This window comes from Papaver somniferum, chromosome 7 (assembly GCF_003573695.1).
Source record: "Papaver somniferum cultivar HN1 chromosome 7, ASM357369v1, whole genome shotgun sequence".
NCBI lineage: Eukaryota > Viridiplantae > Streptophyta > Magnoliopsida > Ranunculales > Papaveraceae > Papaver > Papaver somniferum.
In genome coordinates this window covers 149,480,054-149,503,153 of record NC_039364.1, presented here as the reverse complement: position 1 = coordinate 149,503,153, position 23,100 = coordinate 149,480,054, and the positions used below count along the sequence as shown (strand labels likewise).

The window sequence follows — 23,100 nt, the reverse complement described above, 5'->3', positions numbered from 1 at the left end:
ATTCGTTTGCAAACCGGTATGCATACTGGCCTGTAGACGCCGATTTTCGGTAAACTTGTTTTGGCCGTAACTTCTTCGTCCGAACTCGGAATGACCTCATTATTTTTGTATTCTCTTCCTCTTTGAATTCTATTTAAAATGGTGACAAGAAGTTGTATGAGTTAATAATGGTCTTTGTCCCGACTCATGTTTTTGAGTGTTTTGCTCCGTTTTCATCGCACTTATTCCACTTCTCTTGGACTTGGGCAATTGGATTCTTGGAGTACTTCTCTTCTAAACTCATTTGTAGTTTTTGGAAGATGATTTTGCAGTATTAATATTTATGGTTTTATATATTGCAAATTGTTATGGGATATATGTGTTTGCGTCCGTGAACTTTGATTGTCCCATACATGGTCAAAAGTTAAGTCTTTCATATATCGGTATGCAAGTATTGATAAAAGATTGAATGAACTTTTGACAAACAAAAGTTAAGCCTATTATGTCATTATGAAAATATTTATGGAAGATAGGATGAACTTTTGTTTACAAAGATTAAAGTCTATTATATATGTCATTGTGCAAATAGTGATGAAAAATAGAATGAATCTTTGTTTATTTTGTAGTATTGATCTTCCATGATCCATATATTTATGTAAATATTGTGCGGCTCCGTAAGCTTTCTTATGTGAGCATTTCCGATTAAATTAATAATGTGGTTAATTTAGTTAAGATTTTTGGATACAAATTCGTACTCTTATGTGATTTGTTAATGTCCAAAGAAATCCTTCTTTTCTTGTGAAAGTAAGGTCGCTCTTGTTGTTCTTTCGGGAATGACATTTTATGGGGAAGAGTTCTTAATTGAACTTGTGCTTAATTTCCAAATATTTGTGGGGAGTGCGGTTGTGGAATATTATAGGGGTTAGCTTGTATCTTTATAAACTCCTTGATGAATGTATTTAGTTTCGGCTATATGATTGCATCTTAAAAAGTTGATATGTGCTTTTCTTTTGGTCATGAAGTATCTCTATGAAAATTTTATTAGGAATTTTCTTACCTTTGCCAATTTTATTGACAAAAAGGGGGAGAATTAATGTGTATTTCATACTACAGATACATATGGTTTTTGGATCAGTATGTAAGGGGGAGTGGTTTTCATGTGAGATGAAGTATTGAATAAGGGGGAGTCATACATATCACCATAGTATTGATTTCGAAGTTGTGATACAATTGAACTTTGATGTTGTGTAATAATACCATGACAATGTATCACAATGATTGAGAGCTATTGTTTTCTCATTGTTATAGCTACGGATCTTTAACAACGATGATGTTGAATTGAATACCTTTAGAATCATTGGAGTACTTGGAAGTGACGAAGATTTCGAGTAATGTTGAAGAACCAAGGAGATCAAGCATTTGGATGAGAATCTACAAAGTTTACTTATTTTTTATTCCATATGTATTGATAGTTTTGTCACTAAAATTGACAAGGGGGGGATTGTTAGAGCATTGGTCGTTCGAACTCGCAAGCATTTTTATCTCAAGCTTGTTTGTCGAGTTTAGTTGCCAAAACTATAAGTATTGATTTCTAGTCTACTTATAGCTAAGTCTCGGATTAAGATAATAAGTGTAGTTAAGCCTTAGACTCCACGACGTTCATCAATTAAAGACGAAGAACTACTCAAGGGAACTTGTGGAACTTCATCAACAAAAGGTATGTGGAGACTTGAACTTATCTATCACTCAAAAGTCTATCTACTCTATCTCCTATTTGAGACAAAAGTCGTATTGCTATATAGACTTCAATTACACACATTTGCTATTTCGAGCCGAGTTTATCTCGCCTATATATTTCTCGAAATATGTGTTGGTAAGCTTTCGCTTTAGCCAAGTTCATCTTTACTCGTGACGAAATTCATGTTGATTATTTCAATAACTTGAAAATCGCTTTGATGAAAATAGTTTGTGAATAACAACTATTTTAACATCCTCTAAGAAAGTTTCAATGATTGAAATGAGAGTTTAGAACAAGTAACCATCTTTGGATATAAACATAGTGTGTTCTCACATTTGTATAAAAGTTCAAAACCTGGAACCCAAAGTATGCGTACCCGTACACGTACTGGCGGCTGTTGGAAATCCGTGTAAGTATGCGTGGCGGAAGTTTCACGTCCGTGAATTTCTGCTGGAGTTTGAAAGTGAAAAACAAACTCAATTCGGTTACTTAAGTACACGTACCCATTCGCATACTTAGGTAGGTTACTTTGTAAAATCGGTTTGTTCATGAACTAAAACATTTATATAATAAGGAATGCAATCTTTGCAAACCGTAGCTATAATGTTCATGAATCGATTCGAGTGAATCAAAACTGATTTTGCTTCGATTGTGTCTTATATACTTCTATGAGATCTAAGCAATTGAACAACTCTCTAACTAATTCATTTGAGTCATTTGAACTAGTTATGTTAAAGATGAATAAGGTTGATATAAAAGTGCTCATATGGCTAACCATTGGTTAACTATTGTTGAACCGACTAAGTGTACACGCTTAAATACGGTTACTCAAACCTAAATGAAGTTACATTTCATTTGTGTATAACAAGCTAAGTTCGATCTAACGGTTGAATGATATTAGCTTGAATCTAATCAGGTTTTCATCTAACGGTGAATATTGAATGATTTTTACCAAGGTAACTTAGATTGCAAACCCTGATTTGAAATTTATATAAAGGAGAACTCTAGCAACTGGGAAACCTAATCCCCACACCTCCTGTGTGATACTAGTTATATAAGCTAGAGTCTATTCTCCTTTAACCTTAGGTTTTTCAGGAAACCATGTAGGTTAACGACTTAAAGACTTCAATGGGATTGTGAAGCCAGGCCCAACGATTTTCTCTGTAGTTGCGTGATCTGATATTGTTGTTTCTATCGTGATTGAGTACAACCGTAAGATTGTTGCGATTTATATCTTCGATAGGCAAGATAGAAAAGTAGTCACAAACACCTTCGTCTCATCGTTTGTGATTCCACAATATCTTTTTTCGTTAATCGATTAAGATTATTGTGAGGTGATTGATAAGTCTAGGTTGTTCTTCGGGAATATAAGCCCGGGTTATCAATTGGTTCCTGTTCACCTTGATTTATCAAAAGACGAAACAAAAACTCGTAGGTATATCTGTGGGAGACAGATTTATCTATTCAATAGACTTTTTTGTGTGATATAGATTTGTTTATCAAGCCTTCGACATTGGGTCGTAGCAACTCTTAGTTGTAGGTGAGATCAGCTAAGGGAATCAAGTGCGTAGTATCCTGCTGGGATCAGAGACGTAAAGAGCAAGATTGTACCTTGAATCAGTGTGAGATTGATTAGGGTTCAACTACATTCCATACCGAAGTTAGATTTGTAGTAGGCTAGTTTCTGTAACGGCTTAATACAGTATGGTTTTCAAATCTGAACTAGGTCCCGGGGTTTTTCTGCATTTACGGTTTCCTCGTTAACAAAACTTCTGGTGTCTGTGTTATTTATTTTCCGCGTTATATAATTGAAATATCACAGGTTGTGCGTTGAATCTATCAATTGGTAAATCCAACCTTTGGTTGTTGATTGAAATTGATTGATCCTTGAATATTGGTCTTTGGTATTGTTCAAGTTATTTCTCTTATATTCAATCAGGCTCGCAAATTATTATTTTTTTGATTGCGGATTAAATTGAGAGATTGAGATATAACTCTTTGATATACTTTTTATTAAGATTGAGTCTGTGTGTCTAGTTGATTCTCTTGAAAGTATATTGGAGTTAGTCTATACAGATTGCTAAGCGAAATATGGGTGAGGTTTGCTAAACCCCCGCTTTTTCAATATTCGAGTCACTTTGCTTCATTTTTGACTATTTCGAACATATATATAGGTGTACTTGGGTATATATCATGTATTCAGTTTTATTAAGATATTTTAGTAAAGTATGCAGTATGAAAGCCTATTTCCTTTTTTTTTTCCCTACAGTAACAGAAACTCTAACTGTGTGACCGTCATTTTGCTCAGATCGACTCCTTTGGAGCAGATCCGAGCAAATCAACCGTCATCCAAGCTTGTGATAACCTTTCTCCGCCAGTTGTTATTCGCTACTGGTTTTGTCTCTTTTAAGCTATTGATCTTTGTTTGTGTGATTGAAATTTTCATTTTTCTTGGTGATTTCTCTTGCCGATTAGAGTTTGTGAAGCTCTTTGTTTTGTTATTCAAGAGTGAACAAGGCTCTCAATCTTTTTTTAGGTATGGTCTCCATTAAAGTCACAACATCATCTCCATCTTCGACAACTCTGGCTGATCGACGTCTTAATTTGTTACCGTCTTTGTGTTAGTGTTTGTGTTAGATTTACTTCCTATTATTTCCATGTGTGTTAGTTTGTTTTAGGAGGTATGTAACAAATGTGATTTGCAACAGTTATCTTCTTCACAATAATTTTTTCTGGCGGGTACTTCGTTTGCCATCTAGGAAAAAATGTTCTCTTGTGATTGGTGATTGTTATCTCCAGCGGTACTTTGTTTACCAACTAGAGTTAATGATTTCTTAGGTCCTTTAATTGTGTCTACAATTTTGGTTGTATTACCCAGCTTTGATATGTATTTTTTTGATCGGTGGAAGAGCTCAAACGAGTGGAATCTACACGCCGTACAAAAAATGGATCAACTTTGGCTTTTTAGCATCTCTCCTTTGGAGGAGGGTTTGTCAGTTCAAATAGAAAAAAAATATTATATCTAATTTGATTATGCATCAACGATCAGCTCTCCTGTACAGAGTTGCGGGTGTTACCGTTACCGTCACTATTATTATTACTGCTCGATGGCTCGATTTTTTTTTTCTTTTTGTATTGTTATTGGATTCGATTACAGATTCTAGTTACGAGATTCTGTTATTCGAAAACTGCATAACGTTGTATTTTTTTAGTTTTATGTATGTTATATAACTTCGGAATTTTTCTTATTTTTTATTAAAAGAAAAAAAGATATTTCCTCCATAACGTTAAACTATTTTTAAATGATGTTTTATAATTCACCCTATCTTCAAAATAAAAAAAAAAAAGAAAAAAAAAGACAAAGAAAATGAAACCACTAAATCTATTTACTTTCAATCTACCCGTCCACATCAATCGAATGTTGGATTGCATGTGGATGTCAAACATAAAATACACCACTTGATCCCGTCACCCCAAGTACGCATCGCGCATCAAGTTATCGGGCAATTTTTACACTCTAGATATACAGAGGCTCGTAACTTTTACACAGTAAACAATGGGAAAAAACGTGAAGTCTTGAAGATACTACATGAAGTACGTCCAAATTTTGGATCAGAAATGTGTAATGACTCGATGATTTATTGACGGGAAAAATAACTTCATTATTCGGTGTATTCACCAGTATATTCAATCACTTATTTGTTTTTTTACCTTTTTTTTTTCTTGCTGGAAACTATATGTGATCACATGAAAATGAAGTATGCCATATGTGCCTTGTAGAACGCAGATACTCATAGTCAAATAAAGATTCACGCGTTTCTTCATGAAAGAAGGTTCCCTGCACTTAACAAGGCTTCAAACAAAAATAGTAAAAAGATCGACATAAACAAGTCAAAGTTAAAAGAGGGTCATGTGAAGTTATCGTCTTTAGTGGTGGGTCAACACCTAATCTGAATGTACTAACACATTGTATCTTAACCTAATTAATTTATCCATCCGCATATAAAAGTAGATTTTGTTGTCGATGGGGTCGATGTTTCTGAGCATAAGAAAATCAGTTGGTTCGGTATTATTATGCTCTCAGAAATTAACTTTGTTTTAATGCAAAAAACAAAACAAAACCAGCAATTTTATTAGTTAGATCAACTCAAAAGTTAGTTTAACTGATCCGGTTTTGTTTGTTGGATCTTAACTGTATCATTTGCTATCGTGAACTGGTGGGACTGCGTAGGGTAAGTTTCTTTCACACCTGAACTGGGTGGTATTAATAGTGTAGTTGCTATACTGTACCTTACTTACCCACTCACTACTGACTTAACCCTACACCTAACATTTTTCACCAGCAGGTGCAATTAGGTAAAACATTATTAAGCCAAAAGTAGAGATTTTGTCCATGATCTGATAATATTGGCCAAGACACTGTCCACTGAAAAATATCATAACCACGCATGTTACTATGGACATTTCTCTAGAGAAATAACAAATCAAATTGAAAAAAATAAAAAGATCGATTTTCCTAAAACGAAGAGAATATTATTCTGTACTTGGTATTATTCATGATCTGAATATGAAATTCGAAATTAGCATATGTCATGTTTGTATCCTGACGAAATCTATTTGAGTATAATCACCATCTCTAATAAAAATGTAAGGAGTCGTTTGGACATATTTTTCGATTTGTAGAAGTAAAAATATCAAAAAATTAGTTTAGTGTAGCAGAAAAACAAATCAAAGACCTTTTTTATGTCGGACATTTAAAATTAATTTTTCCGAAAAACTTATGCTTCCGCCTTCCCATATTCAAACACGCTATTAACGTTTACAATGTCAAAAATACCTTATTGATTAACATCTTTTACTAAGATGGTTTCATGCTTTGAAAAAAAAGAAAAACAAAACTAAGATGGTTTTACCGTCAGTTAAAACACGGTTTATATAGTAAAACCATATATTCCGATGCTTTGGGTTAGTTAATGAGCTTGGTTTTATCAAGATAATTTAAACACTTAATAGTACTTTCCTAGAAAACTTAAAGAGAGCTGGTTGCTTTATAAAATCAATCTGACACACCTAATAAACAAAACAAAAACGCCAAATGAACAAACAAACAATGTTATAACAATGACCACCAGCTAACCCCAAAACTCATAATAACGCTCTTTCTAAACTCTAATTCATTCATTCTCTTTGTGTTTGTGTCATGTGAGTTGGAAGAGGATATGGTCTGTTGTAAACTCTGAAGTTATTGTGTCGTCTGGTGAAGAAGAACAAATAAGAATATCAATCAGTTAAATCAGAAAAACTTATAATGTTCAGATTGCATAGACATAAGTCTGAGAAATCAGGGGAAAAGATTGATTTCAAGTTCTCTCACTTTAACGCTCTTCAGGTACATAACTGTATTTATTCCTTAATAACATTATGTTGTTCCATTGCTTTCTTGGATCTCTGCTTATTCATTACAGTAGTTTCAATTTGAAGAAAAAAAATACAACCTTTTTTATTTTATTTAGTGTTTTAATAATTTTATATCGAGTTAACAAATTTGAAGAACAGAGGGAATCAAATTAGCAAAATTTATTCTTTGTTTTGTGGGTTTTTTCTCCATTCGACGAGTATTATTTGTTGAATATTGCTGTAAATTCCTTACAGGTGTGTTCTTAAGGAAAAGTAATGATTTTTTTGTTTGTAAAAATTGATATTTTGGTTTTTGGAATGCGAAATTTGGGTACATTGTGGAGTACAAGATTGTATTGCAAAGACCCGTATCCTCATTAACTTGGTTATGAAGAAAAGTTAATTTTCATGTACCATAAGCAACTGATCCCAACAAACAAAAATTAAATAAAAGGTTTTTATAGAATTATTATTATCTAATTACTGTTTTATTGAGGAAGATATTGATGGGTTTTCTTTTGCGCACTTAATTGATGGGTTTTTTAAAAGAAAAAGTGCAGTTTTATTGTTTACTCATGATGATGCCAAAGTATCTGGGTGTTCAAAAGTTCTACTTGCTATGATTTGTGTAAGCAGGTTCCAAAAGGATGGGACAAGATTCTTGTGTCTATGGTATCAGTAGACACCGGGAAAACAATTGCCAAGTCAAGTAAAGCTTTAGTAAGGAGTGGGAAATGCCAGTGGGCAGAAACTTTGACAGAGTCCATTTGGGTCGCACTAGATGAAACTTCTAAAGAACTTGAAGAGAGTCTTCTCAAGCTTGTTGTTTCGATGGTAAATTCCACATCATATTGTTGTTTGTTTGTTTACTGAATTTGCTTGTTAATATTTGTTCCGACTTATCAGTTCAACTTCACAACTGTTGTAGGGATCATCCAGATCAGGTATCCTCGGAGAAACAATTGTTAACCTGTCAAACTACACGAGCTCAAAGTCTTCTGTTCCTATTTCATTGCCATTAAAGAAATGTGATCATGGAACAGTTTTACAAGCAAGTCATCTCAAACTCTTTGTTTAGTTCGCATGTCACTTGATATCTTGAATTGGCAACCTAGACAGTACTTCTATTTGATAACGGGTAATTTTCATGTTTTACGTTGTTGCAGTTCAAACTCCAGTGCCTCACTCCAAGGGCAACACTGAGGAAGCCAAAATTACTACCTAACACTTCCAATGTAGATAGTACTAATGAGGAGTACGATGATATGGATAACAAGTCAGATACATCTGATAGTACTTATACGAGGAGTATTGGATCTTCCTCTAGTAACCATTTGGCCAGCAATTCTCATCCAGGGGAATTTGACAGTAGGGTAAGTCGCAACATTTCATTTTCAACTTTTATCAAAACTTTTCTTTCTCATGCCATACTGAACCTATTGCCATTATGCGCCCATGTAACAAGTTTTCAAGTATCTTTTTACCCTCCATTTCTCAGCTTATCAATATCTTGAAAATCTGTTATGTATGTACTTTAGGTTCCTACATCAGTAGTTAGTACATTGATATTTTCATCGTGTACAGTCTCTCACATGTAACTAATCACTGCCTTTTGTTGTGCAGAACCCAAGTTTTTCGGCATCAGGGTCACGTCATAGCTCTGACTCAATCGAAGGCTCTTTAGACAGAATAAATTTTTCCCCTAGAAACAACTTAAACGGAGACAATCTGATTGGAGCACACGATTCATTTGGATCGCCGAGAAATCCAATTTATGGTTCTGCTGCTGTTGATCTTCCCAGATCAAATAACTCATCGTTCAATTCAAAATCAGGCAGCAATCCTCAAAGTCGTAGACAAGAGTTGGTGCGACATAGTTCAGATGCCTTAGGCTCATCATCATTGAGAGATACCACTTCTCCTAAAGACCTTCTAGAAGCTGCAGAAGACACAATTGAGGAGCTTCGTGCAGAAGCTAGAATGTGGGAAAGAAATGCTCGGAAAGTAATGGTTGATCTAGAGACATTGAGGAAGGAATCTGCTGACCAGTCAAGAAACCATGCGAATCTGGATATGGAGCTTTCAGCAGCAAATGCCGAGTGTGATGGTTTAAAGAAAGAGATTCAACAGCTGAAAATAATGATGGAGGAATTGAAAAGAGAATCTATGGCTGGTAATTCAAACTTGCATGCAGATGGTGTAACCAGCATTCAGAAGGAATTGGAAGCTGAGATAAAGTTTCACAAAGAATCCAGTGCTGCAATGTCTCTACAGCTGCAGAAAACTCAGGAATCAAATCTTGAGCTTGTTTCTATTCTTCAGGAGCTCGAGGAGACCATAGAGAAACAGAAAACTGAGTTGGATTCCCTTTCAGAAATCAAAGCAAAAGCTGGCGACATGGACAATTCAGAAGTAGGAGAGAGCTCAAATGTAGCGATACAGCTACAAGAATTGGATAGATCACATAAAGAAATGCAAGCTTCTATGCAGCTGCTGGAAGTAAAGCTAGAAGACAAAAACAAGGAACTCGAGATGGAACAGAACCTTCGGAAGAGAAACATCTTGGATATTGAAGCAGAATCGTCCAAGCTATCGGCAAAAGATGAAGAAATCATTAAGTTAGAAGCGAAGATATCTGATTTGCTCAGTACTCAAGGTTCACAAGAAGGTAATTTGAATCCGAACCAAGAAGTTGAGATGTTGAGAGAGAAAGTACAGGAACTAGAGAAGGACTGCAACGAACTTACAGATGAAAACCTGGAACTCCTATACAAGCTAAAAGACTCAAATAAGGATCTCCAACCTGGTGCTATTCCCAGTGATTCTGAACCTGAAGCTGACTTACTTAGATCACAAGTACATCAGTTAGAACAGGAACTAGAGAAGAAGCATTCTCAGTTTGACGTGGCTGCTGAAAACTTCAAGTCCCAAATGGTCAGTCTTCAAAATAAGTGTGCTGATCTGGAAATTCAATTGCAATCTTTCCAAAAGAAAGTTCATGATCTTGATACCCAACTTTGCGAGAGTCAACTTAAAAGAAAGGATCATGAACTGGAAATAACTACATTGAAGCAACAATTGCAGCAGTATCAAGATGAAGAAGAAAAGGGTGAAATCCCTATTGAAAAGCTTGAATCTCCCAGCTCCACAGAATCGGTTGAATTTTTTCAAGAGCTATATCAACAGCTTCATCTGGCTTTAGCTCAAGTAAAGAAGCCGTGGTGTAATATCTCTTCTAATGTAACTATCGAACATGAAGATAATATCAACCAAGACCCAAAGTTTGGAGATTTGACATCTCAAAAGGAGCAGGGTGAGGCTATCTTAAATAGAGTCGCTAATCTGAATAAATTGCTCGAAGAAAAGATTAAAGAATACGAAGTTCAATATCAGCATAGTGAAGCAGGGAGAGGGTTCAAAGATGCAAGTGTTAACGAGGCTGCAACGAATCCAGAAAAATACAAAAGTCTAGAGATGGAATTGACAGCTAAAGAAGAGGAGACTGAAACATTAAGACGTTGTCAAGCAGAATTAGAAGCTCAGATTTCTAATCTTCAAAAGGAAAAATGTCAGTTGGTGGAAAAGTTGGAAACTCTTTCAAGAGAAAATAGTATTACATCTAAATGTTTGGATGAAGTACGAAATGATATGATGGTTCTTAGTAGCAGCTTGGATTCCCATGTGGCTGCAAATAAGTTGCTTGAAAAGAATTCACTGGAGCTAGAAAGTGGAAAGCACGAACTTGAGCTTCATTTGTCTGAGCTGGAAGAGGAGAATGTACAATTGTCTGAACGCATATCTGGTTTGGAAGCTCAGTTAAGGTATTTGACAGATGAGAAGGAATCTGGTAGATTGGAGTTGGAGAACTCCAAATCTCTTGCTATGGATCTTAGGACCGAGATTGGAAGGTTGGAGGCTGAAATGCAAACACAAAAGGTCGAACTGAAGCAGAAATTGCATGATATGCAGAAAAGGTGGTCAGAAGCTCAAGAAGAGTGTGAATATCTGAAGAAAGCAAATCCAAAATTACAAGCTACAGCTGAAAGTCTCATTGAAGAATCTAGTACCAATCAGAGATTGAATAGGGAATTGAAAAAACAGAAACTTGAGTTGCATGAGCGTTGTACAGAATTGGAAGCTGAATTGAGGGAATCCCGAAGAAGTTTCTCTGATTGCCTCCAGAAAGTTGAAATCTTAGAAGCAGCATATGCTGCGATGCATGTGGATATTGCTTCAAAAGAGAAATTCCTGAGTGCAGAATTAGATGCCATTCTTCATGAAAACAAGGAAAATAAAGAGAAACTAAGTGTGGAAGATAGATTAATGAATCAGAGGTACTCGGAGAAGGTAGTGGAAGTTGAGAACCTTCAGAGAGAAGTATCACACCTGACCGAACAGATTGGCGCAACTCATGATGAGAGAGAAAAAATAGCTTCCAATGCAGTACTTGAGGTCTCCAGTTCACGTGTGGAGAAAGCAAAACTTGAGAGTGCTCTTCAAGAAGCCCAAGCTAATGCGAAATTGTCTGAAGAAGAACTTCGTAATCTGCAACTAGAATCTAGAACTAGAGATCAGGATTTGATTAGCGAGCTTGCTATGTCGAAAAAAAATCAGGAATTGCTGATGGCTGACCATGAAAAATTGCAGAGGTCGCTGGATAGCGTCAGATCTAGCGAAGAGAAATTTAAAAGCGCCGTTATTGAGCTTGAGCGAAAACTTTCAGCTTCTGAGTATGAAACCCAGCAGCAAATGGAAGAGGTTGTTAGTTTGAAGGTCCAATTGGAAAGAATATCACATCTACAGGATGAGGTACTGTCACTGAAAAATACTCTCAATGAAATCATGTTTGAAAAGAATAAAGTAGAAGCACAGTTGCAGTCATTAACAGAAGATTGTGAAGAACTGAAGGCAGAGAAAAGTTCACTTGTCGAGAAAATATCAAATATGCAGATGAGCGTGATCGAAGCAGAGGGTTGTAAACGTAGCAGGGTAGCCTTAGAAGAAAAACTTCTGCGGTTGGAAGGTGATTTAACAGCTAAAGAAGCTTTATGTTCTCAGGAAGCTGAGTTGAAAAATGAGCTAAGCCGGATTAAAAGGACGAACAGTCAATTGCAGAGAAAGGTACAATGTGCTGAGGAAGAGAGGGAAGAGTGCCTAAAGAAAGCCCATGCCCTTGAAGAGGAACTGAAACTAAAGAAAGGTGGGGAACAACGAAGCAGGTCTAGCAGTATGGTCGGATCCGAATCAGATACAGATATCAAGGAAGAGTTGAATCTCTTGGAGGTGTGTTTTAGCTGTTTCATTTCAAATTCTATCATTTCCTATGTCATTTTATCTCACTGAGTTTAATTGCTAACACTTACTTTTGTGCAGGGTGATGACAGACATCGTGACAACAATGGGTCGCCTCGAGTTGAAAGCGAAGATCTTCTGTCGAAAATCCAGTCGCTTGAGATCGAACTTGCCGAGGCGTTAGAAGCGAATGAAATGTATAAAGCACAGCTTAAGAAGTAAGTCTAAGTGAAAAAATTCCTGGCTTCTTTATTGCCTTCTTGTTTATTTGCACTTGGAGCATAGAAGCAGACACCCGTCCTTTGTTCTAAGCTTGTCTGTCCTATAACGTTTGCATATCTCCTTTATCTTTGCAGGCTATTAAATGAAGGACAACAAGGCCACACTAATGCTCCAAAGAGATCGACATCTGAAGTTGTAACCGGAAGGAAGACATCAGTACTGGAAGCCGAGCTAAAAGACATTCGCGAGCGCTACTTCCACATGAGTCTCAGATTTGCTGAGGTAGAAGCAGAACGTGAGGAGCTAGTGATGAAGCTCAAATCTTTCAAAAGTGGGAAGAGGTGGTTCTCGTGAACTCGGGAGTTTGTTTTCAACAACTCTCTTCCTTTGGGTTTCCAAACATAGCAATTAACCAGTATATAGTTAGCTAAGTCTCAATTTTCAATTCACATTTATATAGAAGAGACTAGAAAAATTTGCACACGAAGTTGAAGGCAGGTAGAATAAACTCAGTCCACAAAAGAGGCTGGTTGCCTGTAACAATAAAGTAGAGAGAGTCATGTTATTTCTTACCTAGTGCATTATTTAATGTAATTAATTATAGCAATAAAAGTAATATTCAGTTTTGTTCCAGTCGAAATCACAAGTGCTAGTTCTGCCTCCTCAATTAGATGACTATTTTTACAACAAGCTCGAATCACGATAATGCAGTTCAATGCAAAAATAAAATAAAATGAAGACACTGCATTTTAGAGAGTACAAACAGATACACAGGAGTATATATCTTCGTTTAGACGTTGGTATTGTTAACGAAGAGATTTATAAGTTGCAGTTTGAGGCGTTTTGCATACCCTTATCCCGTGATACCACCCCAATTCACATTTATATTTATGTTTGCGCATCCTCTTCTTTATAATATCCCGTGATACCACCCCAAGTCACTCTTTCACAATTCACAATTCACCGCTGACATAACCACATCTCTCACCTATTTGAATAATTTCCGCAACGAAATTTTGCTTCTGCTGGTGAATCAGTTGTTATGGATTTGTCTGTTGTGACTGTGCCTTCGGTAGCAAAGTTTAGAAATCTGTCAAGTTTAGTCGGTCCAACTCGTTTAAATCTCTTTCAACGTTGCTCTCCTCTGCGCTTTGGACATTCCTGTTTGAAGTCGGGACTATTGATACAGGCAAGGGCAAATACTCGCACAGAAAGTCCGAAGGTCCTAAACAGGAGACATCAAAAGAAGTTTAATGGCACGTCTACAAGGCCAAGATTGTCGGTGTTTTGTTCAACTAAGCAGTTGTATGCTATGTTGAAGATAAAAACAAAAAATGTTTATTTTATGCGAGCAGTCTTCAAAGGTCTATTCGAGATAATCCTCCCTGCACCACAATTGAAGCTGCACAAAGAGTTGGTGAAGAGCTCGTAAAAGCGTGCATTGATCTTAAGATTAATGAGATATCTTCTTATGATCGAAATGGGTTTGCAAGAGGGGAAAGAATGGAGGCATTTGAAATTGCTATTTCCCAGTATGGGTTCTTGCCACGGCAAGTCCTGCTGTTATTTCCGAGTCGTCTTCTAGATTCTGGGTATTGTATGATTGTATCTTGTCGTCTCAGAGTTACATCAGGTATGTACAATTGTGGTAAATTGAAATTGAATTTCATGTAAATGAATTTGAGTCTTTCAACTGTAATTCCAAGTGAATGATGTTTCAGCTTTGAAAATCAAAAAATTCAGATGTACAAATATACCCAACTGTTAATTTTTAATTGCTCGGCACTCAAAGTCGACTCCTTGAAATATGGGCAAATGTAAGACTTCTGAATTTTGATGAAAACTAAAGTACACCTTTTGCAACATCCAGTGGGTTGTGAATATCTAAATTCCCATTCCGGGAGATGTAAGGCTAAAACCTGTGAAAGGTTTGGTGCATCTTTTGGATTTTGATTCTCACAAGAAATCTGTTTTTGTAGTTTTACTCTACTCAGATTCCTTTTTTCTGTGTTATGTGAACGGATTCTGAAGTTAACAGGAGTTGTTTGTTACTCCCTCCGTACCACACAATTCTATTAGATTAAGAAAATTGCATTGATTTCCTCATTTCCCCTGCCTTTTCTTATTTTACCGTTTGTGCTATTCTCAACACAATTTTACATACACAATAAATGAGGGTATTTAGGAAAAATTTCATCTTGAAAATAGGACTCCGGCTATTTAATGATACAAATAAAAACCAAAATACCACCTATATAATAGGTACGGAGGGAGTAAAAATCTAATATCTAGGTAAGCATGAGTTTGAATGAATAAAAAGTTACTGGGACTTTGCAAACCTGCACATATTGCCGCACTCACTTCTCCATTTACACCCAAAGTGAAGTGCTAATATGACACTTTATTTGGTCACGGTTCTACTAATCCCATTCAACTAGAGTATCTCTGTTCACTTCATTCTAGCTGTTGCATGTGCATTTCTCTTCTGGAGTAAATTAGGTTATTGTTTTAGATCTTTAACCTTTTAACCAACGGATAAGTGAAATAAATGGGTTGGAAGACCATGCTGGATGGTTGCGAAGAAATATAATCTGTACTCAATTTATTTCAATGGAACATGAATAGTGAAGAGAAGGCGTGCCATTTCTTATTTCAATTGTACATTTTACATTGCATATGTTCCAGGAAATAATCAGGACAACAGTGGGATTGAGAACCAAACAAATCTAATTAAATTAGATAAGAATATGGGGTGTTAAACCTGGAAAAAGCAAGTTAGAAAGAACAACTGACAATGGCTCCAATATCCTACCTCCATTTACCTTTTTCTTTTCTTCACTTTTTTCTTTTTTGTTGCTTTTAGCCATTATCATTTTTACAGTATGGAATAAGCTCTGACCACCTCGATGATCGGCGCACGACACAATGGACACTTTCCTCCACCACGAACCAATTCATTTGCACATGTCGAACAAGTACACATATGCCCACATCTGCAAATTTAACCAGTATGAGATAACGAGATAGATTGAGATGCTAATATAGGAAACCAGACTCCATCACTCGCACTTCAATTGTTCATAAAATACCATATAACTTAGCACAGAGACTTACCTGTACAGAAGAGAATCAATATGACTATCACAACATACACAACAAGTTCCTTTTTTCACATGGCCCCACTTCGACCCCTCCTCGGATGACTCACACACGCCTGCAACAAATAGAAAAAGTCAGAAGTCGCCTATGGAACAATGCTTAACCTCGTTAGCTAGTAATGTCAATAAACGTGAGAAGGTAAAGAGTGCTTCAAGATGGTGTAAATACCTGGACCACCAGCTGAGCGATTTAAAGCAGCAGAGACTTCCTGTCTTACGGAACGCTGCAACTCCAGTTGCATATCCATGCAAGCCTCCAACATCCTCTGCATATGGCTTATTCCTTGCTGGAGCCTAGCTATATCTGCCCTCAAATCATTAATTACCTCCCATTCCTGGTTTTATACAAACAATCGAAATCAATTGGAATTGCAGAAATGTTGGTTCTTGTGGCAAACTACAAAACATAATTAGAGTTCACAACACTAGTTTCACGTGGCATAGTTGTCAAGTCTGAAAAGTTAATTTCACATCCAAACCAGATTTAAGTTTTATTAGAAATACGACAGTACCATTTCTGTCCGGTGCAGGCTGTGTCTAGATGGCCAGTTGGCATTCTGTAGCCAAAGAGGCTGCGGTGGGGGCACAGGTGGAGATGGGAGCACAAGTGAAGGCCTGGTAACAGTGTCTGGCTGATCAACATTTAAGTCATCTATCTGCTGCTCCTGATCTTGCTCCGGTGAACCAGGAATAGGCAAGTTTCTATGCAGATCCCAGTCGAAAGGAGCATGACCTTGCCTTTCCACGTATGAGTGTATCAATTGGTCTAGACTCTCACGGAAACCACTACGTAGCAGATTAGAGACACTTCTCCTGCAATAACATCAACTTCTGCTTAGATGAACAGCAAAAGAAAAACAAATTCGTACACATTATCAAAAAAAATAAAACCAAATTCGTACATATCAGATGAATAAAACCAACTACCTGCTAAGGAGTTCCCTGAGTTCCATGCTGTACACATTATCATCATCAGGTGGGTGGAATCTACTAATTCTCCTTATAGGAACAGGACGACGGGATCTGTGGAGATTGGAAGCATCAGGCCAGTGTTCTACAGCTTCGTGAGAACGATTCTCATGCCACACAGGTGCTTCTTGAATATGACTAGCTTCTCCACTATCTGCCCTTGGAGTTTCTTGGGGCCAAGTTGCAGCCCCTGTCTCCTGCCAGTTACCATCCATTTCGTCATTGTTACCCTCTTCCCATTGATTTAAAACTGCAGGAGAATGTTCCCAGTTTCTTCTTTCATCTTCCGGAGCTTGTTCCTGCCAATCCCCTGGTTGAGATACAGGTTCTTGCGAACTTATGCTTGGAACATCTGTATCACTTTCCAGGCCTCTTGTACTCTCAAACAACCGATGAACTTGTTCTTCTCGGCTCCTAGGTTGAGATTGTTCATGGGTTTCATTAGGAAACTCCTCTGAGTCACTTGTTTGGATTTGTTCCTCAGATGGGGTATCAGAGGGGTTGCCTACTTGTCCACGACTAGTTTCCAATCCAGTTCGAAATCCATCCCTAATTAAAAATGAAACGATCATGATTCAATCTCTAACCAAAAATTAATGGATACTTGTAAACTATTACATGCAATGTATAATCCCATTATCCAATGAATTAAATTACAAAAAAGAAAACGTCACAAATGGCAATGTAACAGACATAACAGATATCAAATGTTTTTATAGAAAAAGGTTCAAATCAATAACCCCTGAAGGATAACTAACCAGTTAGGCAGTCCCTAATCCTAAGCAGACTAATCGAAATTCAAATTTCCCAATATCTAGATAAAAGACGGTACTAAGCAGAAGCTTTATTAAATGCAGCATATAAGAATCCAAAATCATAAAGCTACAAAGCTTCAAACAGACAACAAGGATAAAAAAAAATGCTGGGATAGGAATTCATACCTCAAACCAGATACAGTATGTCTTTGTCTCAACTGACCCAATTCTCTCACCGCCAAAGAAGGGGGTCTCTCTTCCTCAACAGTCCCTTCATTCCGTAGGAACCTCCCTCTGAGCAATGACTGGAAAAGAGACCCACATTAGACTGCCAAGTCATTGCCGTACTTAATAACACAAAAGAGCTACAGTGCATCTCGTGGAGGTTAGGAACACAATAACTAAGTCATATATGCAGCTAACGGGGCATAATAATATTTACAACACTGAAAGTTTATGCTACATAACTGTACACATGACTCCACCGTGAGACGTTTGTTAGCTTATATGTATAATTGGTGTATATGGGAGAGCTTTGGTGCGTGCCTAGTTAACCAGGGCAGTATTCTAGTATACAAATGCATTATGCGTAAATACAGAAATGGATTCAAAAAATTCATAACAAATTACTACTTGTGCTTAATAAAAAACTTGTAATACTCAATACATGGAAGTGTGATAAAAGGTAAACAAGAAATCATGCAACTGTATGAATGAAACAAACCTGAATACGGTTCCGGTGAGCAAAGTCCGTAACAGCTCGATGCTCTAACAGTACCTGCAACTCCCTCTGCCTCTCTCTCTCAATTCTCATAAGCAAATCAATTATAGCTTGCCTACCACGTAATCTAAGCCTATCCCTGCGAATATGATCAGGTTGGCCTTGATCATGGTTAACAACTGCCCCATCCCGAGCACGATCAGTCTGACCACTGACAGCACCAGTTCTCTCTTCCCTCCTAGCACCGCGCGTAGGCCTCTGCTGACTTGTCATTTGGACCCACTCCCTCACAACTCGCACCCTCTCACGTTCCGGTTCACCGAGCCATTCAGCTCGAGGACTGGTCCTCTGGGGAACATTAGATGTTTGATCACTTATGCCACTATCCATCCACCCCCTTACAATCTGCCTCACTCTCTCCCTATCTACATCCCCAATATCAGGTGATTGCTCCCGGCTAGAGGTTTGCTGGTCGGCACGCTCATTCTGTGTCTCAATTTGACCTTGAGACCACGCTCCATACTCATTGTCACTCTCACTTACATCTCCACTCGCAGGACTTTCCGAAATGTTTGTGCTAGAAAGGTTAGTATTAGATTCAACACTCCTCTGCTGTCTCAATCTCTCTCTAACCCTATCTCTAGCATGATTCAAAACGTGTACATCCTCCAACTCGCGCCACATTTGCAGTAAAGATGAAGCCTGAGTACTAGGCCTCTCAACAGCACCCTGCCTGCTTCTTGAAGTTGGAGACTGTGATTCCCTCAAGAAAGAAGAATCAAGCATGGATACAGTATGCAAACCTGCAAGTGCCATCAGCTCAGACTCACGATTCCTCCTCTCAAGTGTTGTAATCATCTCTTCTGCTTGCCTCGCAGCCCATCTACTCAAAATTCGAGAGTGGCGTCTCCGGGCAGCTGAAGATTCAGCCAAGTCTTCCCCTTCAAGGTCTGACCTTCTCCTGCGGCGCACAAGTTGATCACCTTCCTCATCTTCATCTTCTTGATCACATGGAGAGCTACATGTTCCCAGTGACACACAATCATCCAATTGCCCTCGCATTAAGTCCTCTACTCCCCTATGAAACTCTGCATGAGGATCATTATTTTCCTGCTTCTGTTGCACACTTTCAAAATCTGGCATATTTTTTTCTCCACTTCACCGACCCTAATCTTCACCACCACCTCCAACCACTACTTTCGCCACCACGTAAACCCGTCGGTTACCACGAAAATGAACTCATAACATAATACAGAAAAACACACCATCTTGACAACCCCAAATCAAATAAAAATCACAAAACTATATCCTACAATTAAAAATCAAATCTTTATTACAAAAAGAAGGAAAAAAATCCTTAATTTTAAATATTTTCTCAGAATTAGTACCCCATTTGATCAAAAACCTCACAAGTAATCAAGAATATGTCAACAAATTATCCAAAGATTAATCAACTCAGGCCCTCAATTTGATTCGTAATTAACAAAATCTAAGAATTCAATAGGGAAAAATTAGTGTAGAATCAAATATAATTAATACATACCTTAATGAAAAGTTTGTTGGTAGTAAGTAGAAACCCTAACTTTAAAGGGAAAAGGGTGTAAGAAGAAGGAGAAATGTAGTTTTCTTCGAGAGAGAAAAACTTATAAATACAGAGAGAAAAAGATATTGAGATGAGAAAGACAAAGTCTTTTCTATTTTATGAAAAATGATGAAAATTTCAAAATAAAAAGTAAAATAGTGTAATAATTATTTCTATGGTTTTTACTTTTTTGAGAAATAAAGAGAGAAAGAAACAAGGCACCGTCACCGCCGATCTCAAGGGCAGAAACAGAGGAAGAGGAGGTGGAGTGAGAAAAGTGAAGAATCAAATAGAGCGCCCATTTTTACACATTAGTGTATATATAAGTACAAAAATAATATGCCTAATAGAGTATTTCTTATATGCAAAATATCCACGTCAGTTTCTTCGATCTCAAGACCATGAAATTGTTGACGAGTGAACTTCCAAAAATATTACGAAATGTCCCCTCGCCATTTCATCTAGTTTCATTTGGTTCAAACAAGTCTCTTAAGTTCATTATGTACAAGAATGAACCTTTGTAAACCTAATTTATGTGAATATCTAAAATCCACTTTTAAAACCATCTCTTAAACCTGACTCCTCACCATTATTGATGACTACGGGAGTTTTTAATTTGGTATCAAAGTGATTGGTACTTATCTTTTTTTTTCTCAAAAGTGACAATATATTAGAAGAAATCAGTTAACCACCAAGACAATTAAAAGAAACAAAAAAAAACTCAATTATATTAGAGTTTTTGAAAAATTAAAAATTAAAAATACAGCTAACGCATGACTGTATCCCAGTTATTCAAAACCGTGTCCAAAAAGAAATCCTGAAAAATATTTGTGCCCACACACCAATTATATACATAAACCTTTAACTGTCAATTATAGTGTCCAGGTTTTTGTATTGCCCATTAAACAAACATGCATTTCTCTCTATCCAAATAGCCTACCAAATTGCGAAGGGTAAATATCCTAAATCCTCTTCCTTATAGGGTGAGAGCAATTTGTCTTCTGTTTTCTCCATTCCCAGATCGTGTTCCTAACCGAAGCATGAAAAACCCAACTTAGATTATAAAGCTTAGAAAATGGTGCCAGACTAACCTTGTAGTTTCACAATGTAGGAAAATGTGGGGATTTGATTTTGCATTCTTATTGCACAACAAACAACCATTGACCATTATAGTGTTCTTATACGAGTCTAACGTAGGAGCCGCCTCATAACAAAGAGTCAAAACAAAAAATATAACATTCTTTGGGATCCTCGGATTCCAAATGCATTTATATGGGAAAACAATTAAATCATCATCCTCTAAAGTATTATAACACGAAGTTACAGAGAACCCTTTACTACTTGGCTGCCAAATCCTTTGGTCACTGCCACTGTTGTTGTTATAGCCGGAATCAGATTCAAGAGATGCGCTACATCTTCAATTTCCTGATCAATAAGCATTCTACTAAAGGAAAAATTTCGGCTATTATCACTGGACATCATCAACATTTCCTGAATGGTTGCCTCCTTATTCCTACTAAGTTTGAATAAAATAGGAAACAAAGTCATAAGTGCTTGCCCATTAAGCCAGATGTCCCTCCAAAATAAAACCATGTCCCCATTATTAACCTTAATGACTGAATTTTGAACCACAAGTGAATTACTTTAAAAAAAATAAGTGATTGGCACTAGAACAACCATTGTTTGGACTATCACCACCATCATTAAAATCAATGCAGTTGTGGAAACTATGCCGACTCTTTTCCGGAAATCCTATCAGTTTTTACGATTAGTAAAGGATAATCAACCATGCATATATAACTTTAAATGAAAGAAATTTATTTTTTCATTGTAACAGTAAGAACAAGTCTAGTGGAAACTGACAAATTAATACATTTGATAAGTCAAGAGGATGGGCAGACCCGGTTTTGGGCAGTGGGAATATAGTTTATCTTAGAAAATTGACTTGACCGTCGGACTTTGAGACGATTGTATCAGGTTGAGCCGAGTCTCGTATCAAGTTGAGATTACCGTCTCATTTTTCTACGACAATGTTTACGTTTTAGCAGCAAAAATACGGTTAGTTTTCCAAACACAATAAATACCAAATTCAATTAACTTTTCTATTCACACCAATTTAATATTATTCTCTAAATTTCTCAACAAAAATGTCTTATGCTCTATTAGGCAATAAAGAACTAGAAAACCACCTAAAAATAAACCCAAACAACCTATAACCGTGACACAATCAAGTTCGGATGAAGAGAATAATTCCAGTCTACTTTCCGTCCAGAATTAGCCAAAGCTCAAGGTCATTTTTCGACAAAAAAGGAGCGAGATGGCATTGCTCAAAAACCAATAGGTGGTACGAATTCAGCAAAGTTAATGCAGAGCCACCTCCTTGTGCTAAAATAATTATCGATAAATTTCCTTGGTTTACTTTGTACCATATTGATGCGAAGAAACATCAGAACAACTTGTTTGTATTGGTGGAGTCTTGGTGGTATACTACACACACGATTTATTTTGAAGACCTCAAGATAGTTATATCAAATACTATGATTTATAATTTTATGCAATCAATATACGAAGAAGTAAATAAATGAAATTTACGATTTTGATATTACAACGACAACACCATTAGATTTGTATTTCTAACTTGGGATACCTGTCGGTTTGGGAGAGGATATTCCATTTGACCAATAAATTTGGTTGGCATAAGAAAGATATAAAGATGAACTTTCGTTGTACTTTGTCGTAATAACAAAATGAAAGCATAAGAAATTAGGACATGGTGGAATTCCTAGTTTCGGTTTAAACAGATTTGTATTCCACAAATTATACAATACATACCTTGATTCGAATAAACATGACTCTTCCAAGGATACAAAAATTGCTTAATTATCGATTTTATGGTTACTTAGTTCATGTTTTTCGCAAACTCAAGTATTGGTCCTCAAGTAGGATGGCTAGAAGCGTTTCGACATACCGGGGTTACTACCACTTATGATAGGGGGTCTGATATCTTAGCTAAGTTGTACATCTGTCTCGATATCGCATCATTGGGTTCGTCATCGAGGGTCCACGGGTCCTCCTTGAGGTAAATATTACAATATATATCCTTTTAGCTTTATATTAGTTAAAAAGAAGTTTAACTTTCAACTTTAGTGGTATACATGTTCTGGTATTGGTGTACCAAGACTTTTAGACTAGACCAGAAAATATTTCCCAGTTGTACCAAGGTATGATAGCGGGAATTAGCAGAAAAAGCAAAACACTTGAGAGGTAGAGATATCAACCCATTAGTA

At 36.8% G+C, this 23,100-nt stretch overlaps 2 protein-coding genes and 1 pseudogene across 3 annotated transcripts; 2 read left to right on the top strand and 1 right to left on the bottom strand.

Annotated features, from left to right (window-relative positions):
- Window positions 1–6,799: 6,799 nt before the first annotated feature.
- On the top strand, window positions 6,800–13,261 carry LOC113298727 (myosin-11-like). The gene is made up of 7 exons (XM_026547545.1): window positions 6,800–7,106; window positions 7,751–7,948; window positions 8,043–8,165; window positions 8,281–8,487; window positions 8,738–12,397; window positions 12,488–12,624; window positions 12,763–13,261. Exons 1-7 carry the CDS (start codon window positions 7,026–7,028, stop codon window positions 12,980–12,982), a joined length of 4,626 nt encoding a protein of 1,541 aa, XP_026403330.1. The 5' UTR covers window positions 6,800–7,025; the 3' UTR covers window positions 12,983–13,261.
- Window positions 13,262–13,411: 150 nt separating this feature from the next.
- Window positions 13,412–14,382, top strand: LOC113298728 (annotated as a pseudogene).
- An 870-nt stretch (window positions 14,383–15,252) lies between these two features.
- LOC113298726 lies at window positions 15,253–20,262 on the bottom strand. Of its 2 annotated transcripts, XM_026547544.1 has the most exons (8): window positions 19,775–20,262; window positions 18,235–19,540; window positions 17,697–17,815; window positions 16,714–17,304; window positions 16,299–16,599; window positions 15,956–16,121; window positions 15,743–15,842; window positions 15,253–15,621 (listed from the first exon to the last, which is right to left on the bottom strand). In XM_026547544.1, exons 2-8 carry the CDS (start codon window positions 19,372–19,374, stop codon window positions 15,504–15,506), a joined length of 2,535 nt encoding a protein of 844 aa, XP_026403329.1. In that variant the 5' UTR covers window positions 19,375–19,540; window positions 19,775–20,262; the 3' UTR covers window positions 15,253–15,503. The 2 variants fall into 2 exon arrangements, with proteins under 2 accessions (XP_026403329.1, XP_026403328.1); XM_026547543.1 differs by having other exon boundaries at window positions 18,235–20,262.
- Window positions 20,263–23,100: the final 2,838 nt, after the last annotated feature.

Coding starts and splice junctions, on each gene's coding strand:
- LOC113298727 (XM_026547545.1), top strand. CDS start 7,026: ATGTTCAGATTGCATAGACATAAGTCTGAGAAATCAGGGGAAAAGATT. Junction 7,107..7,750: donor CTCACTTTAACGCTCTTCAG/GTACATAACTGT, acceptor TTGTGTAAGCAG/GTTCCAAAAGGATGGGACAA. Junction 8,488..8,737: donor CAGGGGAATTTGACAGTAGG/GTAAGTCGCAAC, acceptor TTTGTTGTGCAG/AACCCAAGTTTTTCGGCATC.
- LOC113298726 (XM_026547543.1), bottom strand. CDS start 19,374: ATGCCAGATTTTGAAAGTGTGCAACAGAAGCAGGAAAATAATGATCCT. Junction 15,843..15,955: donor TCGCTCAGCTGGTGGTCCAG/GTATTTACACCA, acceptor TATTTGTTGCAG/GCGTGTGTGAGTCATCCGAG. Junction 15,622..15,742: donor ATTGATTCTCTTCTGTACAG/GTAAGTCTCTGT, acceptor TTAAATTTGCAG/ATGTGGGCATATGTGTACTT.